The sequence below is a fragment of the Panthera pardus genome, unplaced genomic scaffold (assembly GCF_024362965.1).
Source record: "Panthera pardus isolate Hobbes unplaced genomic scaffold, ASM2436296v1 HiC_scaffold_11, whole genome shotgun sequence".
In the NCBI taxonomy this organism is placed as follows: Eukaryota; Metazoa; Chordata; class Mammalia; order Carnivora; family Felidae; genus Panthera; species Panthera pardus.
This window is the reverse complement of record NW_026526666.1, coordinates 99,452,506-99,473,841: the sequence shown is the minus strand read 5'-3', so window position 1 is coordinate 99,473,841 and position 21,336 is coordinate 99,452,506. Positions and strand designations below refer to the sequence as shown.

Sequence of the window (21,336 nt, the reverse complement as noted above, 5' to 3'; positions counted from 1 at the left end):
CTTCTAGTCTCCTGTTCTTTTAATTTTTTTTGTTTATTTATTTTTGAGAGAGAGAGAGCACGCATGCATGCGAGTGGTGGAGGGGGCAGAGAGAGAGGGAGACACAGAATCCAACACAGGCTCCAGGCTCTGAGCCGTCAGCCCAGAGCCCGACACGGGCTCGAACTCAAAAACCGCGAGACCGCGACCTGAGCCGAAGTTGGAGGCCCAACTGACTGATCCACCCAGGCGCCCTTAGTCTCCCATTCTTTGTCAGCCCCACTGCAGTCAAGCTTTCATCCCCTCCAGTCCATCAAAATAGGGTCTGATGAGGCCCTCAGTTACCACCTCATCACCAATCCCAGCGGCCAGTTCTCAGTCTTCATGTTGCTCGGCCTGTAAATAGAGTGATCCCTCTTGAAATTCTCTGACTGGGTTTTAGGAAGCCAGTGAACCTTCTTCTGGAGAGCCCAGAGGCTTCTTGACACTACTTTCAGGGTCCTTTAGTGGCGTCACCTCATCTCCCCCTCTCAGCTGTGTCCAAGGGCTCCATCCTCAGACTTTGTCTGCACACCTGCCTAGGTGATCTCATCCCGGCTCGTGGCTTCATGTGCCGTCTTTAACCTGTGCTCTGTCCTGCACATCAGATCGTATATTTTAACTTAATTTATTTTTTTAAAAAATGTTTATTTATTTTAAGAGAGAGAGAGAGAGAGAGAGAACGTGTGAGCTGGGGAGGGGCAGAGAGAGGGGGAGAGAGATACCCAAGCAGGCTCCATGCTGCCAGCACAGAACCAGACGAGGGTCTCGATCTCACAAACCATGAGATTATGCCCTGAGTCGAAATCAAGAGTTGGACATTTTTAACCCAGGCACCCCAGATCATATATCTTAATTTTAATTGCTGTTTATTTAATCACTATTTTATACTCCATTGAAAAAATCGTAGAATTCACACAAAGACGAGTCCATCTGTGCGTTTGATAATCACACGTCTAAAACAATTTGTGTCTCCTCCCTCCCTCCGTGTTTCGTGCCTCAGTCTTGGTCTCAGGCCCAGGACTTTGGTGTCAGCCCTGCTTCCTGTGGTTCTTTCCTATTTGCCCTCCGTTCCATCGGCAGATCCCATGAGCTTGTGCTCCACCTGCAAACTACATCCCAGCTGACCACTCACCACGATCTTCGCAGCCACGCATCCGAGTTCGGGTCGCCGCATCCTCCTAAGTAGCCTCTGCCTGCTCCCTTTCTCCCCTGCAGCCGATTCTCTGTAGCAGCCAAAATAATAATTTTCAAATATAAGTTAAGTCATGTCGCTTCTCTGACCAGAACCCCCCGGTGGCTTCCCAGTGCCAGTGCTTTCACCGTGGCTTATGAGGCCCCTTCATGCCTCTGAACTCATCATCTGCTGTTTCCCTCTGGCTCGTTCTGCTCCAGCCCCACAAGTCTTGCTGACCTTCAGCATGAGCCACTCACAAGCCCCCTCATGCTTCCCAGACACCCACCTGGTTTGCTTCCTCTCTTCCTTCGTGCTTGCAGAAGCCCCGTTTACCAGAGAGGCTTTTCCACCCACCTTATCTAAAAATCGCAGCGCCCTCTCCCCAGCGTGCCCTGCTATCCCTCCCGTGCTTAATTTTTCTCTAAGGGTGCTTGTAACCCCCGGCATCCTTTTTGTCCATTTGGCTGTTCTTTTGGTCTTTGCTAGAATCTGAGCGCCGTGACAGCAGGGGCTGTTGAGTTTACTGTGGTGCTTGATGAGCATTTATTCAATGAGTGGATATCTGAAGAGGACCTGATACCAAGTCTGAAACACCGTCTGGCCTTTGAATATCCAGTTAAACATTCTCCTGTGTGGCTTTTATACTTGGCCTGTCTTGATTGCGTGCATTACTCTTTCCCGTTGTTGAAGACGTACAGGGCTGTTATGCGCCTGGCCCTATGCTCCGTGCTGGAGATACGCCAGTGAACAAGGTAGATGTGGTTTTCTCAACGGAGCTTCCGTTCTACTAGGGAAACAGATAATAAGCGAGACAGTAAGTAAGAAATAGATCATGTGACTGCAGACCATGTGGAGTGCCCGAAGCATGCGATTGGAGGGCTGCGGTGTCCGTGAGCTTGGAGGGGAGGAGAGTGCTGGCTAAAGCCATCAGGGAAGTCCCGTAGGAGGAGGTGACATTTAAGCTGAGAATGGAAGGCAGAGAAAGAACCAGCCACGCCAAGAATTAGAAAAACTGCTTCTAGGCTTAAGCAATTGCAAGTGGCTGAAGGCAAGCTAGAGCTTAGGACGTCTTGGGAACCGTCCGAGGGCTGGTGTGGCTACTGCCCGGAGCGGCACACCGTAAGCTGGAGAGGCAGACGTTGGCTCTGTAGACCACGGTGAGGACTCGGTTTTTGCTCCAAGTGCAGTGGGAAGCCGTTGAATGGTTTGAGCAGCAGAGTGTGGTTTGTGTTTTTAAAGAATTCCTGTGATGGCTGTGTGAATAGATCGCGGGAGAACGTAGGAGAGCATGCCTTCTTATCACTTAGCATTTGATTCTATACTTGAGAGTTTTTAAATCGCCCCGGCTCTTGGCAACCGCCATTCCACTTTCTGTCTCTATGAATTTGACTCCTCTAGATCCCTTATACGAGTGGACTCGTACAGTCTTTGTCTTTTTGCGTCTGGCTTATTTCACTGAGCATAATGTCCTCAAGGTTCATCTGTGTCGTAGCACGCGTCAGAATGTCTTTCCTTTTTTTTTTTTTTTTTTTTTTTTTAATTTAAAAAATTTTTAAATTTCTTTTTGAGACAGAGAGAGACAGAGCATGAGCAGGGGAGGGGCAGAGAGAGAGGGAGACACAGAATCCGAAGCGGGCCCCAGGCTCTGAGCCGTCAGCACAGAGCCCGACGCGGGGCTCGAACTCATGGACTGAGATCATGACCTGAGCCGAAGTCGGACGCCCAACCGACTGAGCCACCCAGGTGCCCCTCGAATGTCCTTCCTTTCTAAGGCTGAATAATATTCCACTGTGTGGCTATGCCACATTTTGTTTTATCCATTTATCCATCGGTGGACATTTGGGTTGCTTCCCCGTGTTGGCTCTTACAGATGACTGCTGTGAACACGGGTGAGCGAATGGCTGTTTGCGTCCCTGCCTTTTGTGTATTTCCTCGGCGTGGGCTCACTGGATCGTGTGGTAATTCTATTTGTAATGTTTTGAGAAACCACCAAACTGTTTAAAATGGTGCCCGCCCCGCGTGACCGTGTCACCGCCGTTGCAGAGGGCTCCACTTCCTCCACATCGTCACTAACACTTGTTACTTTATGGTTTCTCGATGGTAGCCGTTTTCATGGGCGTGAAGTGTCACCTCGTTGCGCTTTGAGTTGCCTTTCAGAAATCTAAAGCTTTGAAAGTGTTTAAAGAAAGGAATACGGAGCCTTCGCTTTTACCGGGCCAGAGTGGACGCAGATAGGTTGATGAGGACCTCTTGTAGAGGTCCTGGGGAGAGAGGGTGGTGGCCTGAATAGGGTGGTGGCAGAGGAGCTGAGAGGAGAGTGTGTGTCGAGGGTGCGGCGAGGAAGCGGGGAACACAGATCCTGGGGCTCTGGCTTGAGTAATTGGATCAGGAACAGGTTGCGGGGGGAATTTCTGGTTCGCTTTGCCCCACCCTCCACCCCGGGTAAGTGTTCTTGAGAGAAACACTTCAGTGATTTCTTTCAGAGAGTTTTTTCATCTTCATACCACGTCTCCCCTGGAAGATCTGTGATGACCTTCACTGTTCTCTGTTCGGTTCAGGTCAGGGAGCCTTAAGCACCTGTTACAGACCAGGTGCCGTGCTCGACTATAAGGAGATCAGGACGTATGAGAGAGAGGCAGCCTGCCGGTCGGAGGTTTGGTCTCAGGACCCCTTTACGTTCTTATAAAATGTTGAAGATCTCAAAGAGCTTTTGTTTAGGTGGGTTGTATTCTTTGATGTGTACCATAATAGAAATAAAGGGTGAGCAACTTTAAAACAGACATTAGTAAAAACAATAATGTATGTTAATAGAACTTTAAGAAAAATTTTTAGAGAGAGAGAGAGAGAGAGAGAGATCACAAGCAGGGGAGGGGCAGAGGGAGAGAGAGGGGCTCTGAGCTGAGGCAGGGCCTCATGATCCATGACCCTGGGATCGTGACCTGAGCTGAAACCAAGAGTCAGATGCTCGACTGACTGAGCCACCCAGGCACCCCTAAATAATGTGTTTTTAACGAAAACGACTACGTTTTCCAAAACAGTTGTAGTGAGAAGAGTGACTTTTTCAGGTCTTTTTAATGTCTGATTTACTAGAATACAGCTGAATTTTCATGTTAACTCCTTTAATTTGTTGCAACACGCCATGCCATGCGGCCTCTGGAAAACCCCGTTGGACGCTTGAGAATGAGATTGAAGAGGCAGATATCTTAGTGATACTGTAAAAATAGCTTTGGCCTCAACGTGCTCTCTGCGAGGGTCTTGGAGACCACAAGGGATCCCCAGACCGCTGGATTGCTGGTAAGAGCGTGGGCGCTAGAGCCGGACTGCATGGGTTCGGATTCCAGCTCTACCACTTATGAACGAGGCAAGTATCTAACCCCTGCGCCTCAGTTTGCTCACATGTAAAATCGGCCTAAGTACCCACGAAGGCTCATTACGAGGCTTCAGTGAGTATAGATTTATAAAGTGTTGAGAACATTGCTGGGAGATAAAGTGCTGCATCAGCGTTTAATGATTTTTTCACTGTTTATTTCCAATAATTAAGACCTAATCTTTCCTTCGAGGGATTTATCCTAGTGATGTAGGTAGATGAACAACCAAACCTCCGGATTTTGTGTAAGGTCACCGAGGGATGTATTTGCAGCAGGGACACAGGAGTGGGCTTCTCGGGTTTGGGGTCAAGAACTAGGATGTTCTTGGTTGTTTGAACGATAAAAGGAGCAGCTTTCCCGCAGGGTCGGAATGGCAGGTTCTTGGTTCAGATTAGGTCCATCCCTGTTAGCATCTGTCACGGGCTGTCTCTTTCATCTTCCTTATCTGTAACAGAATGAGCATAAGCAGCCTCGTTGGTTTGCGTCTTTGATGCCTGCTCAGAACCAGAAGCCTTATCACGGTTGGTTAGACATCCTCACTGCCTGTGGGACAGCAGGTGGTCCGTGAGAGTTTATTGCCTGGCTATAAATGAATGACTGTCAAAATGGGAGGGAAACATTTCTGTGATGCGCTGGGATTTGGTGGTAGATATTTGTAATCACTTGCTAACCCTGGAGTATTATAAGGAAGCAGCGGCCGATTATATTTTGATGGCAGTTAAGCAAGAAGAATCTAACCGCTTTGCTGCTGAAAGCGATGGTAACATTTGTGTCTTACTGTAACGTTTGTTACTTTTGAAACTTTGTTTTAGTGAATCTAATTGGGTATTTATTTAAAATCTCACTTACTTAAAACGGCCAAGTTACATAGTTGTATTAAAATAACGAGCTTCAGCGTGTTTAGAAACGTAGTATGCTTACGGTAGTGTCACAGTATCGGTCAAGGAGGTGTGATAAACAGGGATTGTAAGGCAGTAGGAGGTGTGTACCTGTCTGCCACGTCAATTCTTGTCTTGAGCGGGTCCTTTTTTCCTCCAGGCATATTTAGTTGTTAAGCTCCTGCGTGGTTCTCGATGGTCATTGATGACGTTAACGTTGTTCTTCTCGGGCAGAATTGTGTTTTCTGCGGTTGAGTTACGGGTCTTTTCTCCTCTCACGTTATAGATCCGACGGAGGCGCCTCGCACGACTTGCTGGTGGACAGACCTCCCAGCCCACCACCCCGCTCACCTCGCCCCAGAGGGAGAACCCGCTGGGGCCTCCCATAGCAGCATCAGCCCCGGGCCCCTCCCAGAGCCTTGGTCTCAATGTCCACAACATGACCCCAGCTACCTCCCCAATAGGTGCATCAGGTAAGCCTTACTTCCATACCTGGGCCATTTAGTCCTGGCTTTCTGTGAGGCTTATGGTTGTGACATTTTCACAACGGGGTAAGATTGGGCCGCATTTCCACAGACGAGAACATGGGACAGCAGCTGTTCAAAATCCTGCAAGCAGTAGTTTAAAGATTGACATCATTACGTTGTGTTTTGTTCATCTCTATTCATTTTGATGGTGATCTGTTCAAACTAATTGTTTTCCTTTCTGTAATTTTTATCCTTTGTTTCAAACAGGACCAGGTCTTAATTTCTGATGGTAAGGCAATTAAGACTTAATTTGGCTCAGCCGATTTTATGAGTTTGGTTGATGCTTTCCTTCTATGATAAAATCATCTGAAAAGGCAAGATTGAAATAACGGTCAAAATAACAGGCCTCTAATTACGGATTTCCATGTCTTCATTTAATGTTGTCAACAGAACTCTCTGAATTTTTGCGGTATAAAAGTTCACCTGATGTGATGTTTATAGCTGTCTCATTGACAATTACTTAACTATTGTGAAAATTTCTTTTTTTATAATTAACGGGCTCATCGTTGGTATCCAGGTATGTCTTTGTTGGGAAACAATGATACTGATTCATCCTGCGTATTTGAAAATACCTTTTGTCAAGTGAACTTTTCTATTGAACATGAGAATTATTATCATTATAATTATTATAATTACTTAGGATTCTAATTTGAAAAAGCAGGTGCATTCAGACCTGTATTCATCATCACATCGTTGAATAATTTAATATGATTGTTATTTCTGCATTTAATGCACTCTCCCTTAGTTGCCTTCCACATAATCTGTCTTTCTGAACTAGGTAAGTCGTCAATTAAAAGTATTTGCAGAGGGGTGCCTGGGTGGCTCAGTCGGTTACGTGTCTGACTTTGGCTCAGGTCATGATTTTGTGGTACGTGAGTTTGAGCCCTGCATTGGGTTCTGTGCTGACAGCTCAGAGCCTGGAACCTGCTTCAGATTCTATGTCTCCCTCTCTCTCTCTCTGTCCCTTCCCCACTTGAGCGCTCGCGCTCTCTCTCTCTCTCTCTCTCTCTCTCTCAAAAATAAATAAACATTACAAAAATTTTAAAAAGTATTTGCAGGGTTTCAGTTACTGTTACTCTTGATAGGCGTTATCGTAGACTCTTCCCCAGGTAAATATAAATGCTTATGCGTCCTCCTGTTGACTCTAAAAGTGAGAGAGGTTCAGATTAAATCATCAGTTAGCAAGAAACAGTGACTTTGCCTGAAATGTTGCTGCTGAACACCTTTGAGAAGCTGTGATAGTCTTCCGGTAGGGGACGGGCTCAGGATTCCAGTTGGGTTTTTACCCTTTCCTTGGGAAGGGTACCACCAACAGTGCTGTTGGTTGCACCATGGCCAAGTCCCTCCTGGAATGCTGGAGAATGTCCGGGGAGAGCTAGTGGGATGCGGAGGGGCTTAAGGTCACGCTGCACCAGTGGTAGTCAGGCAGGAGACCGAGCTCTGCGTGTGCCTGGTCACAGCACCCTGTCTCTTTGGGACCACCAGGAATCATTTCAGCATGTGCCCTGTCCTGCTTATGTCAGCCACTGGGTCTCACGGGTCCTCATCCCTTGCCTCTCAGTCTCCAGTCTCCATATGGCTTGTTATGGACACCTCTCCCCACGCAGTCCCCTCTTCTGAAATCCTCACCGTCAGTCCCTGGAAGAGTGCTTCTCTGTGGATGGGCTTTCCCTTTAGTGCTCTTGCTGAATTTATGCCCTTCCTCATTTCTTCTAGACCATGCTTCCTCCTCCCTAAGAACACATCGATTTGAACCTTGTGTCATTAGACCGTGTTCCCCATTCCTGTCCTTGTCACAGCTGACCTCTGAACACACTCACCCTGCCTCGTTCGGTCCACTGTCTCTCTCCCCAACACTGTGTCACGGTTTGTGGTGATGTCAGTAGCCACAGGGATGACCTTCCAGGACTCTGCCCTCGCGCTTTTTTGAGCTGCTTTCCCTTAGTAACCTGGTCTTCCATCCGACATCAGCCACTCACTGCCTTGGTCATACTCTAGATCTTTCCATCTCAGTGACTTCCTGACTGCCACCTTCAGCTTTCTGGCTCACCCTCTCTGTCCCACTTTCTTCACTTCTCCCTTCCCTGGTGTCCCCACGTCCCTCCTGGACCCATTTACATTCCACAGTCACTCATTGTCTCTCCCCTCTCTCACCTCTCTCTTGCTTTGTCTTACTTCCTGGATTAAACCATGCTTCTGGTTTTGTTTTGTTTTGTTTTTTAAGATTTTATTTTTATTTATGTATTTATTTATTTTGAGAAAAAGAGAGCATAAGCAGGAGAGGGGCAGAAGAAGAGAGAGAGAGAATCTCCCAACGTTGGGCTTGAACCCACAAGCCGTGAGCTCATGACCTGAGCTGAAATTAAGAATCAGATGCTCAACCGACTGAGCCACCCAGGCACCCAGGTGCCCCTAAAGATTTTATTTTTAAGTAAACTCTACATCTAGTGTGGGGCTCAGACTTGCAACCCTGAGATCAAGGGTCATATGTTCTACTGACTGAGCCAGCCATGTGCCCCCCATGTTCCTGGTTTTGTTTTTTGTTTTTTAATGTTTGTTTATTTTTGAGAGAGAGAGAGAGGGAGGGAGAGAGAGGGAGGGGCAGAGACAGAGGGAGACACAGAATCCAAAGCAGGCTTCAGACTGAGCTGTCAGCACGGAGCCCGACGTGGGGCTTGAACTCACAGACCGCGAGATCATGACCTGGGCCAAAGTCAGACACTCAACCGACTGAGCCACCCAGGTGCCCCCCCACCCCCACCCCCATGCTCCTGGTTTTCAATCCCATTCCCTAGCTCCCGTCTGTCTCATGCAGTGGAACAAGGCTAGAGAAAAAACCAGAACCATGCTGTCTGTCTCATTTCAGATTCATGGTCACGCGCTCCAGCAGACCCTTCATACTGGCAGGTAGTTACAGCGTATTTCCTGTTTGCTCTCCAGCTCCCCAGGTCTGTTTTGAACCCTCTCCTTCAGTCAACAGCACCTCATTCTCCGTGCAGCTCTGGCCTGATGGGCTGCCTTCCTAGGTCATGGAGAAAGCAGGTGCAGGCAGCGACGTAGTAGTGATGTGAGCTCCCATCGTAGCGTCCTCCTACCTGCCTGATTGTGTGGCCTGCTTTTGTTAAGCTTGAAGCTCCCTGCCCTTCCTGAATTCTGTCCCCAGGTCCCACCTCCTCTCTCCAACTCAGAGCTGTTGCCCCAGCACTTCCCAGATTTCCTGCTCCAGCAGGTTTTCCATCTTAAGTGGAAAACTTTGATTTTTTTAACATTCTACATGTGGTTCCTCCTCCCATCCTGGGAATATACATATAAAGGAACTCTCCTGATCTCATTTCTGCTGCCACCTTCCACCCCACTGCTCTGCTCTGCATCACAACAGAACCTCCAGAGTGAGTTGCTTCCTGGCCTCTGTGTCCTTCTTCTGTCCTTGCACCCACTGCTGATTCGAATCCAGTCAGGTGAGGACTCCTGTGATCTGCTCTGAGTCAACGGCTCAGCCCCAGCTGATGGGCTCTGGCCTTCTTCTTGCAACACTTTCTTCTTTTGGCTTCCAGAGCTCTGCACTCTCCTGGTTTTCCTCCTGTCTTCCCCCCTTCTTGGGGCTCCACATGGTTCTTTGTCGTTTCCCTGACGTGTAAATGTCAGGGGTCAGGGGCGGGGGCGGGGGGGGGGGGGAGCTGGGTGTCACTATTTTAACCTGTTGTCCTGTCCATCTGTGTCGATTTTCTTACTGATTTGATCTGGTTTCCCAGCTTTACTTACCATCTCTAAGTTGCTGGTCTGTAGGTGGATCTCTCCAGTCCAGAACCATTCCTTGAACCTCAGACTCACACACTGTCTAAGAAGCATCTCACGGAGAGCACGTCCAAAATTGTCTTGTCTTCTGGAACGCCCTCTCAGAAAATACCAGCTCATTTTTTTTTTCTAGTTGCTGAAGCCTGAAACGTTCCCTCATCTTTTTACTTCATATTCTAGATCAGGGGTCAGCTATCCCTTTCTGTAAAGGGCCAGATAGTAAATATTTTGGTTTTGCAGGCTGCATAGCCTCTGTCACAGCTATTTTCTGCCCCTGTAGCACAAAAGCAGCCACAGACAAAACATAAACAAAAGAGCATGGCTATGTTTCAGCGGAACTGTACTTACAGAAACAGGTAGTGGGCCTGATGTGGGTTCCAGGGCACCAGCATGTCTTGCTTGGATTACTGGAGTGGCCACGCCTTCCCTCGCTTCACTTCAATCTCAGGGTAGCACCAGACTGAAGCCTAAGCCCAACCTTGTATAACAGCAGGGTTATTTTTCACAGCAAGCTCGTTACACTGCCGTCACAAACTAACGGAAGACTTGGGCAGCTCCAGCTGGTTAGTTCTGGGCAGCACACCTCGGTGCTGGGAAGTCCTGATTAGGTCTCTCCCATAATCACTATTATTCATAATCGCAGATCAGTAGATATTATTAGCTATGCGCCTGGCAGGTTGGATAAAGAGAATTTCACAGATTTATCAAATAAACAAGTTTAAACAAAATGAAACCGAAAACAAGCACCCCCTAAGATGGGTCACGTCAGTGTTCTCTTGGTTCCCTCCGCTGGCTCGCCTTCTCATGGAGAATGAGAGTCAGAGCCCTCACCTTGACCCAGGGCTGTGTGTGAACCGGCCCTGTTTCGGCTCTGACCTCCTTTCCCACTGTGCTCCTCCTCCTTGCTGCTCCTCTGCTCTAGCCATACTCGCTTCCTTGCTCTTCCTGAACATTTCGGCCGTGACCTCTGTTGCTGGAAGGCTCAGCCCCTAAAATCCGTGTGGCTTTTTCATTCACCTCCTCAGATGTTTATACAAGGGTGACTTTTGTTGGCCTTACCGTCTGAAGGTGCTACCTCTATCTGACATGGATAACTTTTTCTCTGAGCTTTTGTCGCCAGCTGACGTAGCACACACATGACTTGCCTCTCCTGTTTTCTCTGCTTCGCCTACTATAGCGTAAGCCCCACAGGCCAGGGACTCGTATCCATTTTACTGACTGCTGTGTCCCAGTGCCTTTAACAGTACCGGCCATGTTCCATCTGTTACTTGGTGGAATTAATAAGTGGCTCACAAGAGAAAATGACCCAAATGACATAGGCACATATAACTTAAGAGAAAGTCTCAAGAGGGTGTGATAGTGTTATGTTAAAGAAATGTGAAAAGCTGCCATGAGGAAGATGACGGCCTGTGCTTGTTTTCTGTGGTCCTTGATGGTAGACGGAGGGCCAGCGGGTAGATTTATTGTCCACTGAGAGACTTCTGTTCCAGAATGGAGACGTGCTTTCTGACAGACACAGATCCCGGGCAGACCACCGCCCGTGGAGAGGAGGCCTCGCCCGGGAGTGACGCGGTCGTCCTGTGGCCGCCTTCTCGGTGGGGCTGCTTTGTGCTGCAGGGAACCAGAACGGGGGCCGGGGAGCTCCAGCGGGTCCTCCAAGTTGCTCTCCCGTCCGTGGTCCCAGCTTCTCGCAACGCTGCCTGCTTCTGTCTGAAGTTCCTCGGGCCGCCGTGACAAAGTATCGCAGACTGGATGGCTTGAAACCACAGAGTTGTATTCTGTCACAGCTCCAGAGGGAAGAGGTCGAAAGTCAAGGTGTTGGCCGGGCCGTGCTTCCTTGGACGGCGCCGACGAAGAACCTTGCCTCTTCCGGTTTCTGTTGGTTGCCGGCCATCCTCGGTGGTTCTTGGCCTGAGGCAGCACCACCGCAACGTCCTCTGTCTTTTCACGGCCTTGCCTCTGTGTGTATCTGTGTTCACGTTGCCCTCTTCTTGTGAGGACACCAGTTACTGGATTAAGGGACCATTCTGATCCAATGTGACCTCATCTTAACTTGAATACATCTGCAAAGACCCTGCTTCCCAGTGGAAATACCATTTATGGATTTTTTTTTTTCTTTAATCACCATCCCCTCTTCTCTCTTTTTTTTTTTTTTTAGATTTTTTTAATGTTTGTTTATTTCTGAAAGAGAGCTCCAGCAGGGGAGGGGCAGGAGAGAGAGGGGGCCAGAGGATCCAGAGTGGGCTCTGAGTCAGCAGAGGAGAGCCCGATGTGGGGCTCAAACTTACAAACTATGAGATCATGACTCAACCAACTGGGCCACCCAGGCGCCCCTCTCCTCCCTTTAGAACATAAGGTTAGAGCAGGGACCTCACCACTGCTGTTCATTCCCTTGTCCCCAGAACCATGCTGGCACATAGTAGGCACTCTGTTAGTGCCCCTAGTTAAGTGAATAAATGAAAGAAAAAATAGTTTCTTGGGAATGTTAGACGCAAAATGAGACTTGAGTTTGATTGATTGATTAAATTGATGTTTTTAAAAAGTAATCTCTACATCCAACGTGGGGCCCGAACTCACAACCCCGAGATCAAGCGTCGCCTACCGCACCGACATAGCCAGCCAGGTACCCCTTGAGTTCTATTTAGAGAACATTTACTAACGTAAGTCTTTCACTGTGACCCACTTTAGTCTGTCTCTTTGCTTTTCCTGGCACTCGGAGCAGAGTTTAAAAAGCCCATAAGCCAATTTTTTTCTAAGATTTTGCCAAAAAGCTTACTACAGAATATTCTGGACCTACACGATAGATAACGTATGTGAGACATAGTAATGCCTTGAACCCCTGACAGAGTCTCTGGCTCTCCACCCCTCTCCCCCACACCAGCAGGTCACTGCTGTTCAGAATTTTGCATTTATCATGCTCAGACATTTTTTTCTTTCTCTCTCTCTCCCTCTCTCTCTCTCTCTCTCTCTTTTACCGCACTGTTAGTAGGACATTGCTTTTGCCTGTCTTAAAACTTTGTGCGTGTCGGTAATATTTTTCCTACAGCTAATTGTCACTTTTTTACAGCTGTCATTGATTCTGTTGCGTTTACGTGTCCGTTCGCTGACGTTTATTTAGGGCTTCCTGTGGGTCAGACCCGGCAGTAAGTCGTGGGAACGTGAAGATGAGCGAGGTCCAATTTCTTTCCTGGAAGAACTTACCATCCGGGCGGGGAGAAGGTGTTCTTTCATTTCCTTTGAAAAACCTGTGCTCATTAAGTTCCTGGGAGGACAAACTGGTTTTCTTAGTTCCTTCCCCCATCTTTAGATTGCTTTGCCCAGCCTTCAGGAACTCTTAACCCTCCTGGAAGATTTTTATTTTACAGTCCTGTTTTGAAATCCTACTTATCTTCCTTCTGTTCCCTCTGATGTCTACCTCTCAGACATCTTGAATATATCCAACTGAAGCCTCACCCTTCCTGGCTGTCGCGACCTCTCTGAAGACATGGTCATTCTTGCACAAGAGTCCCCAGTGAGTCCTTTATCAGCTGGTTTTATCTTGACAGGATTATTAAGTCTGGCAGACCAAGTTCTCTGGGTGCCTTTTCTACCCTCCGGAGCTGGCGTTCTTAAAAGACTGTTGTCATTCCATGAGTTCTGGCAAACCGGTGAAGCCTTTGATCAGCCTCTCCAAGCGTAGTTTTAACCGTATATCATAAAACGGAGGATTACAAAGGAAACCAATTATACAGAAATACGGTTATCACAATGTTTTTAAAGATTGTGACATAGTAATTTATGTGCTTCCGTGATAATGCTTTAAATAAAAGATCTAGCAGCTAATCAAACAGCTACTGTAATTTCGGCCCCCTGATTTCCGTCTCCATCTGTGGAAAAGAACCTCTGCTCTGGGAGCAGAAATGAACAACAAGGCCTGTGTGCAGGGAGCGAGAAACCAGATGATGTGTTTGGCCTCTGGGCTAGTTCCAGGGTTTGGATCAGAAAGAAACACAGAAGCCCTTTCCTCTGTCTGACTGCTAGTCTTTAACATACTTAAAACTAGTTTCACCTAAATTCTTCTTCTGTTTGAGGATGGTCTTGGTCCTGTTTCCATCGATGCCTTCGAACACTTGCATAATGCCTTCCATTTGCTAGGCACTGTGGTAGGAGCTATGGATGCAGGCAAAGATGGGCAAGTCTCACCCAGCAGGAGTGTCCGAGGACCCCGTGTCTGGCAGGAGGGGATGTCCTCGTGTGGAGATCTCCATGCTGGTGCGGCACAGGTAGTCTCTGCCTCCCGCTGCCACCTCTGTGGTGTCAGGTTTTTTTTGGAGAATTTCACACAAGTGTTTATCTGACTGTGAAAATTCTGCCTTAAACAAACAAACAAAGAAACAAACAGGATTGGGGTGCCTGGCTGGCTCAGTCAGTAGAGCATTCGACTTTTGATCTCAGGGTCATGAGTTCAAAGCCCCACGTTGGGTGTGGAGCCTACTTAAATAACCATCCCCCCCCCCAAATAAAACACCCCAGAATTATTACTTTTGAAAATAGGGAACATCCTTCCATATCCCATTACAGTTGTTATTCCAAACCCTCCAAATTTGCTTGACATGTTTTATTATCTGTTTTACATTTTGGTTTGTATCGGTTGTTATCAGCTATCCACTGAGTGCTGTAGGTTCATGCAGCCTTTATTTCATACCTTTGCATTTAAATCCTGTCGTGTGTTTGTTAGGTTCTGTTCTGGGTCACGTCGCATATAGTCTAGTAAGAGAAGACAAACTGTGTTTAAAAACCATAAAATCTGTCAGGTGGTGCGAATTCTTGTGGAGAAAAGAGAGAATTATGTTGGGAGTCCGTATTGGCGAGGGAGGAAGGCATTGCTGTTTTAAGGTAGAGATGACTGTAGGCCTCATTAAGAAGATGACATTTCAACAGAAGCCTGAATGAAGCTGGGGAGCAAACCAAGTGGTTATCTGTTGGGTGTTCTTTCCTGACAGAAGGAACAGCAGATGCCGAGGTCCTGGGGCAAAAATGGACTTGGTGATGATTGATGCAGAGTGGTCGTCTTCAATTTCCCTTCAATTTCCTTCTCCGGTTTTGATACAGAACTTTGTTATTTAATAGTGGTACCTTTGTAGAAATTTCAACAAAATCAGAATCATGCTTTTATAATAAATTGTCTTTGGCTAAGAATGCTGTTAGCAGTGACAAAATTATAACCCTTCGTCCTATTGTTGATTGCTAATCCAGTATTTAAATCTTTTTTTTCTTCTTCAGAAAGAAGCCCTATTGTTTCCACTTGGTCTATAGCTTCGTCTCCCCCCACCTGGGGGAGAGAGAGGGCTGGAGGGTGATTCAGAAGCAAGCTGGAGGCCCAGCTCAGGCACAAGTCCCAAGGCCAGAGGGCTGTAGTGAGACCCCTCACATCTGCGGGGCTTGGGAGGCTCTTGGTGGTGTTGAAATCTCTTTTGCTTTAGCTGTACCTGGTGTGCCCTATACCAGCACAGTCATTTCGTCTCATTGGGGTGACTTTTCGGCTACCCAAGGGGGTCATGTTTTGCATGTATTTTGGCCACCAAAAGGGGGAGGATGTTCTGTATGTGTTTTTATTATAATGGGCTGCATTGTATGACATTATTGCTAGGATCATGATATTTATTTTGTGAATCTGGAGGAAGTCTGACGTCTTCTTAGCTCTGGGAATCAGCTTCCTGTTTCGACCTGGGCTTGATCCCTTTTTTCTCCTCCTCTGTCTCCATTCAGGTCAACCTGGTCCTTGAGCTTCTGTTGCCTCTGACTCCAACCAAACTCCCCGCTAGCACTCTGCCCACATAGTGGGACGTGAACATCACAAAATTGCCGCTTCCACTGCTTAGTTCGTGCTCTCAAGTCTAGGGAAGGCACAGAAGTAAATGGTGTGTGAGAGTGGTTTCCAGAAAATGCAGTTCCTATCCCTTGAGGGACTTGATGGCTCAGTAGGCGAGATCAGACACGTCACCTGCTCAGAAGTCCTCCTTGTTTGCACCTGAATGCAGTCCAGGAACTTTCAGGGTCCTCTGTGATGAGCCCCCCCCCCCCCTTTCATTTAACTTCATTTCCTGTTTTCAGAGCAACTCTGCTCCTGCTCCAGGAACCATCACACTCACTCCAGATACTTCAAACCCTTAGAAATTATGCTGCACATGCCATTCTTAATTTTGTGTGCATTTATGTTGTTTTGCTAACTAGATTGCAAACTCTGAATAAAGCTATCTTACATTTCTCTTCTCTGTTGAGCTCATAGTAGGTCTGCATCCAGGAAGTAATTCTCTTTTTTTGATTTGGGAATATGCTAGCGGTTTTTCTCACCATCTGTCTCCAGGCTCCCGATTGGAGTCTAAGGGCGTGCATTTAAGAAATGCTAATGTTTTAATTAAAACAACAACAAAAAGAAATACTGATATTTTGACACACAGCCTTCTAAGACGGGATCATGAAGAAACAGAAAATCTAAATAGCCTGATTACTAGTAAGGAGACTTGAGTCTGTAATCAAAAACCTCCCAACAAACAAAAGTCCAGGACCAGACACAGCTTCACTAGTGAACTCAAGGAATTAATACCAACCCTTCTCTAACTCTACCCCCGCCCCGCCGCCGCAAAAAAAAGAAGAGGAAGAGGGACGGATACTTCCAGACAATTCTGTGGGGCTAGCCATTACCCTGGTGCCCAAACAAATCAGGAAAGGACACCACGAGAAAAGAAAATTATAGGCCAGTATCCGTGATGAATATAGGTGCGGAAATCCTCAACAAAATATTAGCTAACTAAAATCAGTAGTACGCTAAAGGATCATACGTATACTGTGATCAAGTGGGATTTATTTCTGGGATCTAGGGAGGGTTCAACATCTGCATGCCAACCAGTGCGATACACCACATTAGCAAAACGAAGGATAAAAATCGTATGAGCTTGCAGAATAAGCGTTTGACAAAATTCAACATCCATTTATGATAAAAACTCTCAACAAAGTGCGTATAGAGGGAATGTGCCTCAGTGTAATAAAGGCATGTTTGACTGGTCCACAGCTAATGTTACACTCAAGGGTGAAAACCCAAAAACTTTCCCTCTAAGATTACGAACCAAAGAAGTTTGCTCATTCCTGCCACTTTTATTCAACCCAACTTCGAAAGTCCTGACCAGGCAATTAGGCAAAAAAAAAACAAAAACCAAAACCACACATCAGGATTGGAAAGGAAGTAGAACTGTCACTATTTGCAGGCGACTTGATACTCTGTGTACAAAACGCTGAAGACTCCACCCAAATACTGTTAAAACTTGATAATGAATTCAGTAAAGTTGTCGGCTAAAAAAATCAATATACAAAAATCTCTTGTGTTTCCATACGCTTGTAATGGACTATTGGAAATAGAAATAAAATAATCCCATTTACAATTGCATCAAAAAGAACAAAATATCGAGGAATAAATTTAACCAAGTAGGTGGAAGATGTATGCACTGAAAACTACAAGGTGTTGATGGAAGAATTTTAAAAAGACACAGATAACTGGAAAGATCTTCTGTGCTCATGGATTGAAAGAATTAATATTGATAAAATGTCCATACCAAGCTAAAGCAATCTGTGGATTCAATGCAATCTCTATGAAAATTCCAGTGGCATTTTCATAGAAATAGAATAATCCTAAAATTTATACAGAACCACAGAAGACCCCAAATGGCCAAAACAGTCCTGAGAAGAACAAAGCTGAAGGTGTCACACTACCTGATTTCAAGCTGTTACAAAGCTATAGTAATCAAAATTGCATGACCTGGCATAAAAACGTTCACATAGGTTAATGGAAAAGAATAGAGAGCCCAGAAACTGACCACCCATATATGGTCAATTAATTTATGACAAAGGAGCCATGAATGTACATTGGGGGCGGTCTCTTCAGCAAATGGACAGCCATATGCGGCAGAATGAAACTGGACTGTCTTACGCCACACAAAAAGTAGCTGAAAATGGGTAAAGACTTGAACGTAAGACTGGAAACCATGAAACTCCTAGCAGAAAACATAGGCTTATGGTAAGTACCTTGACATCAGTCTTGGCGCTGGTTTTTGGCTCTGACTCCAAAAGCAAAGGTAACAAAAGCAAACATAAACAAGTAGGACCATATCAAAGTAAAAAGCTTCCGTGAAGCAAAGGAAACCATCAACACTGAAAAGGCAGCTTATAGAATGGGAGAAAAAATTTGCAAATTGTGTATCTGATAAGTGGCTAATATCTAAAATACACGAGGAACTAGACCTAACTGTGAGACCTGAAACCATAAAAATCTTTGGTATACTGCTGTTAACCAAACTACAGATGAATCTCCTTTGGTCTGTGACAGTTTCTCAGTGTTTCTGTGCTTTTCATTTTCTTGACAGTTTTGAAGAGCGTTGTATAGAATGTCTCTTAATTTGGCTTCGTCTAGTGTTTTTCTCATGATTAGTCTGGGGTGTGGGGTTTTGGGGGGAGAGTATCACACAGGCAAAGGGCCCTGCCGCACTGCCGGTCACGTTGACCTTCACCACCGAGTTAAGCTGCAGTCTGCCAGGTCTCTCTACTGTGAAGTAACGATTCTTTTCCCTTTCCAGACTCAGTTCTTCAGTGGTGAGTTCTTAAGTCCAGCCTACCCCACTCAAGCAGTGGGAGCTAAGTTTTACCTTCTGGGGTGGGGAGTATCTACACATAGATACATTATATGGGATTCTTCTGTAAGGGACATTCACCCCCTTCTCCCCAGTTACTAAGTTAATGCTTACATACATCGGTATGAACTCATGTATATTTATTTTGTACTTTGAGTTATAATTCAAATTATTATTTATTTTTGCTTTATTATTTTACACAAATTGTTCTAGCTTTGGTCATTGGGATCTCTTTTGGGTTGACGACTCTGTTTGGCACAGTCATCCTTTTATTTTTATTTTTTTTGAGCACTGTCTTGCTGGCACTATCAGATGCCCCAGGCTCATCCCATCTTTGTTTTGCACTAGCTGTAGACTCCACCGTTTCTCCAAGGAGCCGTCAAGATCTTTTGAGTCCAGATGTATGATTCTTGGCATGATCCACCCTTTTGACACTAAGGAAGGGAATACTCTGTCTCATAAATAAGAAGATCAAACCATTTTTCTAATTCGAGTTGTTGGTCTTCTTGTCTCGATATTTTAGATACCACTATATTTCTTTACACATTTGAAATTTCATTTTATTTGTGTTTAGTCACAAGAGCAAAATGTTTTCACTAGGAAGTTAGCTGCTGACTGAATATATGAGTCGGTTTTATGGAGTAGAAAATGTTCATTATAAGTCGTATTGAGAGGGTGAGTTTGGTATTGGCCAAAGAAAGTACTAGTGTACTTTGTATTTTCCATGAATGTTAACCTTTTAGCTTAGTTCATTGTCAAGATCTATGTTAAATAAGTCTTAGAATTTTGATAAGTAGTGGAAGGAATGATTCTTTTTATAACACTAATACCTTTTTAAGTTTTGCTTTTATAATTTTATTTATTTTAATGTTTATTTTTGAGAGAGAGACAGAGCACGAGTGGGGGAGGGGCAAAGAGAGAGAGAGGGCGACACAGAATCCGAAGCGGGCTGCAGACTCTGAGCTGTCAGCACAGAGCCCGACACAGGGCCCGAACCCACAATCCTTGATATCATGACCTGAGCCAAAATCGAACACTTAACCGACGGAGGCACCCAGGCGCCCCAGCTTTTATAATTTTAGGATGTAGAAACATATAGCTTTGATTTAAAATAGCCGTGATCAAAGAATTGTTCAGCAGTTTGGGGTAGAGGAAATAGTAGCATTTTCCTTGGAGTCAAGAGACATGTGTTTTAATCTTGCCTCTGTTTCTGACTTGCTAAAGGAAGTTCTTAGACTTCACAGGTCTCCGTATTCTCATCTGTCAAAGAAGAAGATGGCTAAGATTGTAAAGTCACTCCCCACCACCCGCACACCTTTTTAACAGTTTTATTGGGGCTTTAAGGTACCTTCTGGCAATTCTGTGCTTCTTTTTATACTGTAATTTAGCAAGCCCCTTTGTGTGTGTGTGTGTGTGTGTAAAATACTGGACTAGATCTAGTGTTACAGCTTAAATAGGCACTTGGTCTGGCTTATACCTGAAAGGAAATAGCATTCAGGAAATACTACCATTCTGGGAGGCAAATCTTAGAGAAATAAAATCCTCCTTATTTCCTTTAAAATTATGGCCTTCCTGCACAGAATGGATAATTTACCTTTAACAAGCTCTTATTAGTAATAAAAGTTTGGATAGCTGCCATCTTGAAAGTTTGTAGTTCATATTTTACTAAGCAGGCAAAGCTTACTTACACACCCTCAGTTTTTGAAGAATTGTTTTTAAATTTTTAAATCTCGTCAAAGAGAACCGGAGATTATATCTGTTTTAATTCTTCAATACCTGCCCTTACGGAGATGAAGAAGCGGGGTTCTCCATTCCTTGAAATTTGGCTTCCTGACAGCGATTTCCCAAGTTAGGAATGGTAGAGAATGAGGACCGAGGACCACAGAAGCCTGTGTGTGTGATTTGGAAACAAAGCGATATTTTGTGTTGTTGCTCGATTTGGCTTTAGCCAAATCAGTAGTTGATTTATATGGATTCAAAGACACCGTACGTTTTTTTAAGTTTAAGACCGCAACGAGGTCACCCAAATTCTGGAGGGTGTGGACAGACCGAGGAACACTGCGATACGTAGTAAACTCTGGGGAGAACCGCCCCACTGGACCCAGGATGTGAAGAGCCCGTGGGGAGGGTTCAGGAAAAGAATTCAGATGATATACTTGATGTTTTATAAAAATATCGCAACCACAGTATCCTGGACTCTATGGTGAACTCTGGCACTGTGTTACCGTAGGGTTATTGTACACGTAGCATAGAAGAGTGTGCTATGTTATGAACACAGTGTTTTTGAACAACTTAGTTTAATTTTAAGACTGGTTTTATAAGGTAGAAATTTTAAAGCTGCTTAACTGATATCCCATAAAAGTTGCTGAACTTCATTATTGATTAATTTTATTTTAAAATGTCAGACCTTTCCTTGTGATACGTGTCATGATTCTAGCTATCAGGAATGGATGGATGTTTTGTGATCTTCAGTCAGTAGCTACTGAGAACTCACTTTGGGTTACATTCTTGAATGTTTAAGAAAACATTCTTAAAGTTTTACTGTCTTCTCTGAGCTTAGTTCAAATTGTTGCCACATCAGATGTTTTCTGTATTTTCCTTGAGTCTACTTAGGAATAGTCAGGATTCAGTGTCTTTTCTCTTTTATGAGTCCCGAGGAAGCTTTAAGAAACAGACGCGTTAAAACCTGTGAAGAATGGATGAACGTTTAGTGATCTTCTTCAATGAGAGAGACACATAGGAGTGGCAGGTTTACTCTCCTGGAGTGCTGGGAGGGTTAAAGGTTGTCCACTTGGTAGTTATTTTAGCTACAAATGGCAACTCAAGTTTTTTTGGGTTTTTTTGTTTTTGTTTTTTGTTTTGTTTTTTTTTTTTTAACCTGAGTCTGATTTTCCTTGCAGCAACATAGGTATA

General features: G+C 45.3%; 1 protein-coding gene across 1 annotated transcript in view; it reads left to right on the top strand.

Moving 5' to 3' along the window:
• Positions 1-21,336, top strand: part of UBE4B (ubiquitination factor E4B) — a 121,579-nt gene that overhangs the window by 33,565 nt on the left and 66,678 nt on the right. The window contains 1 exon segment of the mRNA XM_019461341.2: positions 5,728-5,914. Within this exon segment, the coding sequence (XP_019316886.2) occupies positions 5,728-5,914 (187 nt within the window).